Here is an 11,514-nt window from a genome sequence, read left to right as displayed (position 1 = left end):
TGGTTCTCACTCAAACCTTGCATAATCATATGAACAGCAAAAGAAGTATCATATTCTACCAAAAGACGAACAACCTCTTTGTCCCAAGGGAGCGTAAACCCGAGAATATGGCCCAAATTTCCTCGAGAAGAATTTCACCACGTCCAAGGTTAGCACAAAATCCATTTTGCCAAGCACCATAGGAATTCCTAATCGCAGCACAAGCTCCAATAAAATTAAGTGGTCCTTTCCTAAACCATGCATTACACTATTTTGAACCCAATACTCCAAGACCTAAGAGCCCAGTGCGGATTGTAACTGACTTATCATTTAATGTTCTTCAAATGTACTTCAACAAAACAATTGATCTTTAAATGTTTAACTTAGAACAAATTAATATGATTATATATATATATATATATAGAGAGAGAGAGAGAGAGAGAGAGAGAGAGAGAGAGAGAGAGAGAGAACTGTGTAAACTAAAATGAACTTAAATCAAATTAATATGAACTTTGTAAACTAATTACTATTCGTAAATTACCGAAATTGAGATTGAGAAAAATCATAATATGCTTGGAGTACGCGCGTCGGTAAAAATACTGAAAGCACAAAAAAGTCATAGCATAACAAAGGATCTCCATTGATTCGACATACAAAGCTCGAGTCTTGGAGGAGTGATAAAACAGCGAAGGATCTCCATTGATTTGACGCAGCCATGAAGGTCCTAGGAATCGATTTCAGCTGCGCATTGGGGGCTCTCGGCGACGGCCACTTCCCCGACAAAGATTGCTTGCTGCCCCTCGTTTCCAAGCTCCTCGGTTACGCCATCGTCGCCGCCTCCACCACCGTCAAACTCCCTCAGGCACGTTCTTCCCTTTCCCCTTTGGTCGCTATCGTCGTTAATTTGCTAAAGCAATCGCCTTTTGTTTTCTTTCACAATCTCTGTTGAAATTGTTGTATGTTATTAAAACACAAGGCAGATCTCTGATGTGGGTACCATCGGTTAATGAGTTTGAAGGGGTTTTATGCTCTGAATTTGGGGTTTTTAGTTAATGTTTTGGTGTTAGGATTTCTAAAGATGGAGATTTTAGTAAAAGATATGAAAATTTTGGATTCTGGACTAAGCCCACATCCATTTTCCCAGCAAAGAATCCAAAGATTTGAGTTTTCTGGATTTTTATTTTTTTTTCCTGAACCTATTGTCACTAGGCTATCTATTTTATGTTTAATCACTCCAATTCGTTGTTAAACACGAAACCGGTAGTTAAATACCTGCATATCGTATTGTAAGACGTTGCATTGTGTTATGTACTAATTTGAATTTGTATTTTGGCATTGTACACGGTGTGATGCTTTTGTTCTTCGATTGCAGATAATAAAAATATTGCAACATGGAAGCGTCAGAGGTCTTAGTATTATCTCTTTTGAGCTTGAAGTTGTTGGTTACACCATTGCTCTGGCGTATTGCCTTCATAAAGGGCTTCCATTCTCAGCTTATGGCGAATTGGCCTTTCTTTTGATCCAAGGTATTTCAAAGGCTTCTTGTACTTTTATGTCAATAACGTATTTCGGGGGATTGCTTCATAGAGATGTGAGGGTGAAAATAGAGGTACAAAAACATGATTTTGACAGTAGAGTGAGTTAGTTTGATCAGATTAGCCATATGTGATTTACCCGTCTTAGGAACTTTAAGTTATGTGGCAAACAAATAATTCTGGTTTGTGCCAGTTAGTATTACGGTCTAGTGGTATTCCTCTTCACTTGTAAGTGAGAAGTCTTAGGTTCAATTCTCGCCAAAGGCGAATTTAAACCACATTATTGGTAGCCCATTGTGAGGCTAAGCCCATCCCCTCCCATTTAGTGTAGATAATATCGTTTGGAGAACTAATTATGGCACTCACAGGATTTAACACAGTTTGTCATGTTTCACTTTTTCAGCTCTAATATTGATTGCCATTATCTATTATTACTCCCGACCTATGGGTACCAGAACAGCGATCACGGCATTACTGTATCCTTGCTTGAGAATCAGTTAACCCTTGGCTTTTTTTTTTCCCCCCTTATCTTTCATTCTGTATAAGTGAGAAAATGTGGTCAACTTCTTCCTTAATATGATGGTTTTCCAGATATTGTGCCATGGCACCAACCGTATTAGCTGGCAAAGTTGATCCTGTTCTCTTTGAAGCTCTATATGTAAGTAGCCAATTTCACAGGCCGACCTATAAACTATTGGCACTACAAGCACTTCTCTTTCTTGTCTTGTCCTGTATTCATTTTCGTACTCAGCTATTTTTACACATGAATATAATCGTTTCTTTTATCTATATGTACTAATGTGGAAACAATCTGATACAGGCGTCCCAGCATGCAATCTTCCTCGGTGCCAAGATCCCACAGATATGGGCGAACTTTTCTGTAAGTTGGATTTAATTTAGATGTTTGTCTAGTTCTCTTTATTGATGTGAACATCGATGGTTTGACTGCTTGCCCAAAGTTGTAATTCTGAGTTTGCACTACCTCTGGCATGGCAACCAGTCCATTTAATCTCCTACTTCATCAACATTCAGTTCTTTCGGTAATCTCAACCTGTTTTAGCTACATTTCTGATGCTGCTTAACAATTTCTTGCGCAGAATAAAAGTACAGGGGAGCTCAGCTTCTTAACGAACTTAATGAATTTTGCAGGTTCCATGGGTAAGTCAAACATATTAGAAGGGCCTATAGGCGTAGAGTATAATTGATATATTTCGGCCGACTCTCAAATTTCTTAACTTTCTTTTGCAGTGAGAGTTTTCACCAGCATCCAAGAACAAGCACCCAAAAGTGGTATCCTTTTTTCTTGTCTGTCACATGAGTTGCATTTTTTTTCCTCGAAATATTAGCTCAGCAAAAAAGTTATTCTTGTTTTTGTAGTCAGTCTATAGAATTCGTAGTCAGTCTGTGTAGAAGTAGCAAGTTATCAGGTTTGCGCATCAGAACCTAGTTACCGCTAGTTTTCTTTCTCGACCCCTGAAATGACAGACAAAATTGAGTTCCCTGTCGAAGATGATCATGACTAGTGTTTGTTTGCACAACCAAAAAAAGACGCTAAAATAAGTGCAATGATGTTACTATTAAGTTCTTTGAATTTGATGTGTGCACATATGTATTCGTTCATTTGCTTCTCCTTAATCCTTTTCTAGTTCTGTTGGGCTCCGTGATTGGAATTGCGACAAATTTCACCCTCCTGAGTCAGATACTTACATACCAAAAGGCAAAGCCGCGTGCTGAGAAGGAGAAGAAAACAGAGTAGAAGAATTGACGCCCAAGATAGGTACCGGTCCTTCAGATAAAGATACCAACAGTTCCGGCAAGGAAGTCAGCAAAACACGGTAATAGTGCTCAAGGAAATGAGTAATCGTCCTCTAATGACATCTTTAAAACGACATTATCCAAAACTGATAGTCTTTTCATTTGAAATTTGGAACTTTTTCTTTTCTATGCTAAACGGTGAGGTTAACAGGAAATTATTGCAGATTCCCCTTTCCTTTTTCTTTTCTTCTTTTTCAAAACGAACATGTATTGCGTCTTTTATCGTTGCGACTTTAGTCTTTACATGTCACAAAATGCTTGTGTTATACGTGATTGCTTTAGACTATATGGCTTTTTACTCTGTTCCTTGACGTTGGCTTGCGCCAATACGACATGAAGCATTGCTTCATGTCTAAGCTTCTCCTTTTTTTTCAGTACCGAGGATGGGATATTCAATCTTGTTTTTTGCCCAACGATCCTCGTCGATAGAAAAGGAATTTTCCATCGTTTGGGGATGCAAGAGTCGTCCTGAAGCGCCCGGAGTCCTTGCCCGAAACCTCTATGCGTATGGTTCTGATCTATCTTGCATGGAAGAGACCTTGCTCCAGAAAGCAACCAGCAAGATTGTTGCAATTAAATAGCTTAAAATGACTAACTGGTTGGAATTTAATAGCCTAAACTGGCCTTTCTCATCTAATGCAATATTTTTCGTTTTGGTTGGATAAATATGTACGCAAGGCCATAAATTTTCAACATCTTCCAACAACTATGTCACAAGTGAAGTGAGACACAAGTTACCATCCTTTTCCATCCCTTCTTCTCACATTTTTCTTTTTGTCTTATTCTCTATGTAAAAAATTCAAAACAAAATGTAGACGTGACCTAATTGCAACCGTTTAAATAGGAGGGGATGGAAGATGAGAGATATTAGAAGATGAGAGAATCCTACTCCGTTAAAATGACCAACTCTAGTTAATCGACTCGCAGCACCTGAGATCTGAGTTCAATTTTCTCTCCTGAGGTCCCGAGTTCGACTTTCCTGACAAGCTTGCATCCAAATATTACCCAACAAAGGCCAAAACTTCATACGCGAATCAAATATAATTTGATGGAACATAAAAGAAGCAATCGTGGGCAAATCCGTGTGAAATGGTGTTAAAAGGGGAAGCTTCAAGATCATTGAAACACAAAAGCACATAAAAAAAAAAATAGTAAGAAAATTGGATTCAGAAAAAGGCACTAAACAGCACACAAACATGAAATCAAGTTGATAAAAAAGGTCAGAATCCAAATAATGCAGCAAAAAAATGAACGATCAACTGTACGGTTCAATTTCAACAACACTAACTATTATTCCGACTTGACGACCACCTTCTCAGAGTGCAAGCCACAAAACCCCTCCTCCCGGTCAAAAGTCCTAACCTTGACTTAAACGACGTCGACCGCCCTGCACTGCTTGAGGCAATGGCCGGAAACGCCGGTTGGATGGCCATCGGCGGTAACTCGACGGAGTTATTGTGGGCCACATCGGAGTTATCGATGGCGGCCTCTTGGATTGTTTCACCTGTATCTAAATTCACAGCCAGCAAAGGCCGACTTGCCCTCAACCAATCAGCTCCTTCTGCTGTTACTCCTCTGCATTTCTTGAGCTTCACTTTCACCATGTTAGGGCAACCACTGGCCAATGCCTCGAGGCCGATGTTCGAGACTGGGCAGTTCTTTATGCAGAGCTTCTTCAACGCCACGCACTTCACCGCAATGCACGAAATCTCCACATCGCCCACGGTGATGCTTTCGCACAATGCCAACCTTTCGAGATTGGGGCAATTGGAAGCCAATGCCTCCAAGCTCACTTTGGTCGGATTCACACCGATTAGCACCAATTCCTGAAGGTTGGAGCAGTTCTTTGCCACCGAGACTAAACCCTCGTCGCCTACTCGATTAGCCTTCCATCCGTCGATGTGAAGCTTCCTTAGCAGCTTGCAGCGTTCGGCGACGGAGACCAATCCTACATTGGTCCACTCGGGGCTCTTGACCAGGTGCAGAATCTCCAGATCCAAGCAATTGGAGATGGCGGCCAGTCCTACATCGCTGACCTGAAGCTTTTCCAGGTGGATCTCAACCATGGAGGTCACTTGCTCGGCTATCACTTGCAGAAGTTTGTCCCAATCGCCGGTGCACCTGAAGAGCTTCAGAGTCCTCAGTTTCTTCGCGCCCATTATCAAGGGCGCGAAGCACTGTCCATTGTAGAGTTCTTTCAGGCAAATCGTTTTGAGCGACGCGGCAGCCACTCCGGGCCCGATCGGCTCCGAGGCCGCTCCGTCGGTGTTGCCACGGAGCCGCTTCACCGATAACTCTTCGAGCGCCGAGCAATTGTCTAGTACTGCGTTCATTCCTTCGGCTCCGAACGTGCACCACCCGCACGACAGCTTCTTCAACCTTTTGCAGTTTTTGGCGAGCGACATCATCCCAGCATCGGTCAACTCGCGGCACGCGCGGATCTTCAGGCGCGTGAGGTTACGGCATCGCATAGAAATGAGGACGAGTGCCTCGTCGCCGACGCTGACGGATCTGCGGTCGCATTTGAGGGCGAGCTTGGTGACGGCGTCGAAGCGGGAGAAGAGGGAAGGGATGATGGGGAGGAGATCCGATTGGGCGTTGAGGGAGAGACGGTGACAGTTCTGTCCCTCGATCCTTAGCCACCGTCGGCAAACCAGAGAGCAACGTTTCCGGTCGCCGGACCCGAGGGACTGGAATATGCAGGCCAAGCACTCGTCGGGAAGATCGGAGATTAAATCGGACGCCACGTCGACGATCCCAGAACGTTCCTCATCGGCCTGCAGCATCGGGGAGATCGCGGCCGTTGCTTTGGACTTGGATCGATGGCTGTGGTTGTTGCTGTCAAGGCGGCTTGAATTTGCGGCCGCCGAGGATGACTGGCCCATCCACTGAACAACCCGGAAATCAATGGCTGAGCTCTACCACGTCAGCACGGTTAACCGTAGATAGCGTCGTAGAGGAGCACTGGCAACAAACTCTCTGTGGAAATGTTAGGGGGGCGGACTTGAATTCCGATTGCATTAGGCTTTTTTTTGGAAACTTCTTCTCAGCGTTTGGCTGATGGCACAATAGTATTCTCCACCAGGGAGAAAAAAATCAAAAGCGGACGCTTTCATGTGATTGTCTTATTTTGCTCGTTCGCTTGTGGGGCCCCTGATCCTGATTTTAATTTAAAGTTTGAACCTGTTTATTGGTTGATTAAAGATTAGTCTACTTGCAGAACCAAAACTAAATTTAAAGTTAGAGAGTGGAGAGCGACAATTCAGGTGTGTCGTTGTCCGCGGGTGGTAAATGAAAATTAGCAGCGACAATGTAATTATAAACTCATAAACATGATCATTAAGTGATAACATGACAAATACATGATTTATATTTTTGTCTAACTTTGCAGCATGTCAATGCCAATGCCAATTTTGTACATTGTCTTCTTCGTCAACTGAAAGAGAAAAGTAGGATCTGAAATTTACCCCGCGATGGCTCTTCCTCCATCTTTAAATACGCACTTTCTATAGTTTGTTTGCATAATTGGCTATATTCCCGCTTTTATTTTGATTTTTATAGGTCAGGCTTTATAGTAATAACAATTGACCAATAATATTAAGGCGTTCATCCTTTAAATATTTAAAATTGGGCTACTAGCACTAGCTTTCTAGAATATATCAAATAAGGGATTACAAATAGCGCCCGGCTTAACACAGCCTTTTTTGGCTCTCAATTTGTCCGAACCGTTCTAAATTCTACTCTTTATATCTTATCAGTTATCTTCACAATTCAATAATACCCAAATCCAGCAGCATGGGCCACGTATTTTTAGTTCGTTGGACACTCGGACAACAGAAACACGTGACGGACATGAACCCATCCATCGCCCCCACTACTGATCTCCATCACAAACTGGGCCTTATAATGGGCCTGTAATTTTTATTTATTTTCCAAAAAACCGAAAACAAATATCAGAATTCCCACAAAGTCCACCGCATCGGTCACACGACTCACCGAGTCATCATCATCACCGACTGAGACTAGTCTAGTACAGTCACTACCATGATCCACGATACACTGCCGCCACTCAAACAATGAGATGACGACGACGACGCGAATGGCGACTCTGAATCCGGTGCTGCTGCGCACAATTTCGTTCCTCTGCGCGCGAGTCCACCATCAGCGCCTGGGCCTTCGCCTGTCGGTCCGGAGTGGCAGGGCGTGCCGCAGCGGGGCGAGCGAGTCGACTAGGGCGGAGGAGCCGCGGAAGAGCCTATTGTCGTCCGCGGACGGGTCCGCGCTGAGAGGAGTGCTGAGCGCGAAGGAGCCGCCGAAGTACCCGCGCTGGGACGACCCTGACTACTGCAAGTGGAAAGATAAGGAACGGGAGATTTTAAACGACATCGAGCCCGTCGTTTTGCTCGCCAAGGAGATTCTGCACTCTGATAGGTATGGTTACTGTTAGCTTAGCTTGGCAACGACGTGGAGCTCTGTCGTTTCGCTTTGTGAACGTTATGTGACTGGTTTTGCTGGTTTGCAGGTATATGGATGGTGAGCAGCTGACGGAGGAAGATGAAAAGGTTGTGGTGGAAAGGCTTCTTGCTCATCATCCACAATCGAAGGATAAAATTGGCTGCGGAATTGATTCTATCATGGTAATTTTTTCACCCCACCATTTACAGTTGGAGATTTTTTGTTACTAAAATATTGAGTGTAAATAACTTATTAGCCATTGCCAATATGTTTGCCGTAGTGTAAAGGATTCACCAATCAAATTTTGTGTCGACAGAAAAATTTAACAGGAAATTGGTGTTTGTGAAGGATGGTTTGGAAGACACACTGTTTTGTGTCACAAATCACCATTGGTGTGCATGCTTTGAAGTATGATAGTCTTTCGTATAGAGAAACAAGCATGTTTATGCTTTCATGAGGCGGTTTGGGTTAGTGGAAAAATGGATTTTCAAAGGTTGAAATCGTAGAAAGAGGGGTTAACGGTTTGTGAACCAAATTTGTGGTGAACATATTGAGTGTTGCGGACTATACTTGAACGTGTTTGAAACGGATGTAGCGGGTAATTTAAAAATCATGGTTGTTCTGAAGTATAAGGAGGCTTAAATGGAGGAATGTGGACTATAGAGCTTTAATTAGGGTGAAAATGGTCAGTAACTCGTGTGGGGGATAGGTTAGAACAGCTAGCAAGTTGATGTTCATCCTATTTGCACCAATCCCCTTACTCATCACGGCTTAAAAACACATGATGATACTACTCATATTACCCATATTGATTCAATTCTTTGTCTTACTATGCTTTCTCCCCTTCTCTCCCTGTTACCTCTTCCCCTCCTCCCTCATCCCTTCTCCCTTCCCCATCCACTTCCTTCTCCCGTCCCCATCCACTTCCTCCTCCCTTCCCCATGCACCTCCGCCTCCACCCCTTCCCTGAGGACCTTGACTCTTGCCCTTACAGATATCTAACTTTAATCTTTTTAAGTCTAAAAGAACAAAGAAATTGAAATATTGATGGGTGAAATGAGAGAGTTAAATAAGCCTTAGGGAGATCGGGATAAAGAGTAGAAATGTCAGTGCATATAAAAGCACCCTTACAGAAATTGTCCAGTGAACTCAACGTTGTCAGGGTACCCTTAACTCCAACTAAAACACTAATATCTTATCAAACACAAGGACACTTCTATTTTAATATGTTAGTGCTAATATGTCATTCCAATTTTTATGTCAACCAAGAGGCTTAACAAGAAATCGGTGTCACCAACCTTTGGAATAGGAAGGTCTCTTGTGGAATTGGATTTCACAAGTGGTTAGGCCTTTATACATAGCCAAACTCTGGGATGAATGCCAGATATTAACTGTATTACATTTGAATAGTAAAAGAACGATTGAATATAGCTGCACAAATAGACACAACTAAGAAGTTTTTGGCATCTCTTAATGATTATGTGAATAGAAAAGCATTTGTCTTGGCTGAAATTTAATTTTGTCCAGCCTGTGTGAGATGAAGTTCGATGGGATGATATTCACAGGTGCTCTAGCTTAATGGGCTACACGCGTTTTTGTTACCACTTTAACATTTTTCAGCTGCATGTCCTAAGCAATTGAGCAACATTTCCGGACTTTATATCTGCATCTTGCCATATTCATAACTTATCCTTGACTGTTATTGGGGCTTATTTTCTTTAGGTTTTGTTTTCCTACAGATTATTATTTCACTTCTTTTCAATTCAATTAAATGATAGTTAGGACTCTAGATCTGCATCTATATTCTATATAACTTATCCTTGAATATTGGGGCTTATTTTTCACCTAGGTGATTTTCTACAGATTATTTATTTCATTCCTTTTCATTACAATAAAATGATAACAGAAGCTGAAACAAATCTATTAATATGTTGGTCTAATAGTTTTCAACTGTTTCTTTGGCCACTTTTTCCTTAGGATATTGGTACAGAAATGAGTAACGAGTGTGATATATAACAGTAGATAATGCTCTTTCTATTATTATTTCTGTGTATTTTTATGACGTCTGTCTCTTTCCACAAATCTCTCTATTTCAGTCTGAACTTTATTTGAATCGAACTTGAAATGAAAATGCACATTAACCGCTTTCTTTGTAACGCTGAAGGTTGATCGGCATCCCCAATTTAAACACTCAAGGTGCCTATTTGTCATAAGAACTGATGGTGTATGGATAGACTTCTCCTACCAGAAGTGTCTTCGAGCATATATCCGAGATAAGTACCCATCCCATGCAGATAGATTCATTCGGGAACATTTTAAACGTGGTAGTGGCTAAATGTGCATTACTCCTCTGTAACGCTTGTATTGGGGTTTAATTTTGCTTTGATAATTACAGATGCGCATGAAATGATATTCGAATTATACCTTGGAAGGGGAATGTCTTTTGTTTTCAGACCTTCAGTGACCTACATATAACCTAGATCTACAAAGTGTCAATATGGTAGATAATCCTTGACTGAAACTCATATGTATCTTTAAGAATGACAACGAAGAAAATGATTGAAGTGAAATTCACTTTGTTGACTTGCATCTCCTTTCCTTGGCTTTGAACATGTTTTTGTTAACTTGATATGACTATTGTTGTTTCTTTTGTCTTTCCTAGGACCTGTTTTAATAGGATTGTTGAATCTCCTAGAAGTCAAAGCCCATTAGATAACAACCTGGCGCTCTCTCGTCAATTTGAAACTTTGTTGATCATAATAGCTTAAAATACGTGAGTCCTAAAGACGTTGGATGATCGATGATCTTGTAGCCTTTGGCTGACCCTCAGTGGAGATAATAGCCTTGCATTGTGACAAATGTTGGAGATAGGAGTTTGTGTCTATCCATGGCTTGCGATTAACGAGAGAAAAACTTCGGTAAGTTGGGCTGACTTGGGCAGCCTTCTCATATGGTGAGTCAGGTGAGACAAAATACAGAGGGTCCATGAGAGGTTTCCTGCGGGTGATATAGTCGGGCATCCCTGGCCTAGTTTTCTCGTGATTAATGGGCCGGCATTGGATGGTCGGACCATCCAATAGGACTTGGTCTAGATCAGTTGAGGTAGTATCATGAATGAAGAACTGAAATTTTTTTAATTTTCTGACAGCTTAGAAGTCTGATAATTTGAAGCTATTTACCTACGTGGTCCCGTACCTTTTACTGACTAGTAGAATTTGAGTGGTTAAGATCAAAGGAGTCAAGCTCTAACAGATGGGCACGTTATCTATGGAACTTTGTTGAGTACGCTAGAGTACCAGGTATTCCGAGTATTTTAACCGTTCAGATATTAGTTTAAAAACAATAAAAATCTAAATTTAACGGTTAAAACACCAAAGAGCACCCAAGAATTTTTGCGTCTAGACTTATACTTGGGTTTGTACGAGTCAAAACTTTGAAATGCCAGGAGGAATGTGGTTAATGTTGAAGAGAGACATCATATTTCTGCTGGTAATGTTTAATGGTTTGTGGTGTAAAAGTGTTAAGAATATTCTCAACTTTAATGTTTCCCCAACCATAAGGCCATAAGCTTTTTGCATTAATTTTTGAACAACACAAAGATGGTAAAACCAGCTGTTTCCAGTTTCCCCCTCTTTTGATGTGATATATATAACGCACTCAAATTTTACCCGCCCTTTATTTCCTCTACTATTCAAAAACCAAGGAGTCAATGCCCGCCAATAAATCTTTA

The 11,514-nt window shown here is 41.5% G+C and overlaps 3 protein-coding genes across 3 annotated transcripts; 2 read left to right on the top strand and 1 right to left on the bottom strand.

Annotated features, from left to right (window-relative positions):
* Positions 1-556: 556 nt before the first annotated feature.
* Positions 557-3,511, top strand: LOC137742360 (mannose-P-dolichol utilization defect 1 protein homolog 2-like). The gene is made up of 8 exons (XM_068482213.1): positions 557-841; positions 1,352-1,505; positions 1,918-1,990; positions 2,106-2,172; positions 2,335-2,394; positions 2,612-2,672; positions 2,763-2,804; positions 3,161-3,511. Exons 1-8 carry the CDS (start codon positions 695-697, stop codon positions 3,268-3,270), a joined length of 714 nt encoding a protein of 237 aa, XP_068338314.1. The 5' UTR covers positions 557-694; the 3' UTR covers positions 3,271-3,511.
* Positions 3,512-4,470: 959 nt separating this feature from the next.
* LOC137739799 (F-box protein At1g47056-like) lies at positions 4,471-6,428 on the bottom strand. The gene has a single exon (XM_068479512.1). It carries the CDS (start codon positions 6,212-6,214, stop codon positions 4,613-4,615), a length of 1,602 nt encoding a protein of 533 aa, XP_068335613.1. The 5' UTR covers positions 6,215-6,428; the 3' UTR covers positions 4,471-4,612.
* Positions 6,429-7,325: 897 nt separating this feature from the next.
* LOC137713916 (protein DCL homolog, chloroplastic-like) lies at positions 7,326-10,367 on the top strand. The gene is made up of 3 exons (XM_068453275.1): positions 7,326-7,760; positions 7,852-7,966; positions 9,949-10,367. The coding sequence occupies exons 1-3, from the start codon at positions 7,411-7,413 to the stop codon at positions 10,117-10,119; spliced, it is 636 nt and encodes a 211-aa protein (XP_068309376.1). The 5' UTR covers positions 7,326-7,410; the 3' UTR covers positions 10,120-10,367.
* The last annotated feature ends 1,147 nt before the right edge of the window (positions 10,368-11,514 follow it).

This window comes from Pyrus communis, chromosome 1 (genome assembly GCF_963583255.1).
Source record: "Pyrus communis chromosome 1, drPyrComm1.1, whole genome shotgun sequence".
Taxonomy (NCBI): Eukaryota; Viridiplantae; Streptophyta; class Magnoliopsida; order Rosales; family Rosaceae; genus Pyrus; species Pyrus communis.
Note: the sequence above shows the minus strand (reverse complement) of the source record. Positions and strands in the feature narration are given on the sequence as shown.

Excerpts from the sequence above, each read along its gene's own strand:
- LOC137739799 (XM_068479512.1), bottom strand. The coding sequence starts at position 6,214 with ATGGGCCAGTCATCCTCGGCGGCCGCAAATTCAAGCCGCCTTGACAGC.
- LOC137713916 (XM_068453275.1), top strand. The coding sequence starts at position 7,411 with ATGACGACGACGACGCGAATGGCGACTCTGAATCCGGTGCTGCTGCGC. Across the intron at positions 7,761-7,851 it reads GAGATTCTGCACTCTGATAG|GTATATGGATGGTGAGCAGC; the intron begins GTATGGTTACTG and ends GCTGGTTTGCAG. Across the intron at positions 7,967-9,948 it reads GCGGAATTGATTCTATCATG|GTTGATCGGCATCCCCAATT; the intron begins GTAATTTTTTCA and ends GTAACGCTGAAG.
- LOC137742360 (XM_068482213.1), top strand. The coding sequence starts at position 695 with ATGAAGGTCCTAGGAATCGATTTCAGCTGCGCATTGGGGGCTCTCGGC. Across the intron at positions 2,173-2,334 it reads TTCTCTTTGAAGCTCTATAT|GCGTCCCAGCATGCAATCTT; the intron begins GTAAGTAGCCAA and ends AATCTGATACAG. Across the intron at positions 2,673-2,762 it reads GAATTTTGCAGGTTCCATGG|TGAGAGTTTTCACCAGCATC; the intron begins GTAAGTCAAACA and ends TTTCTTTTGCAG.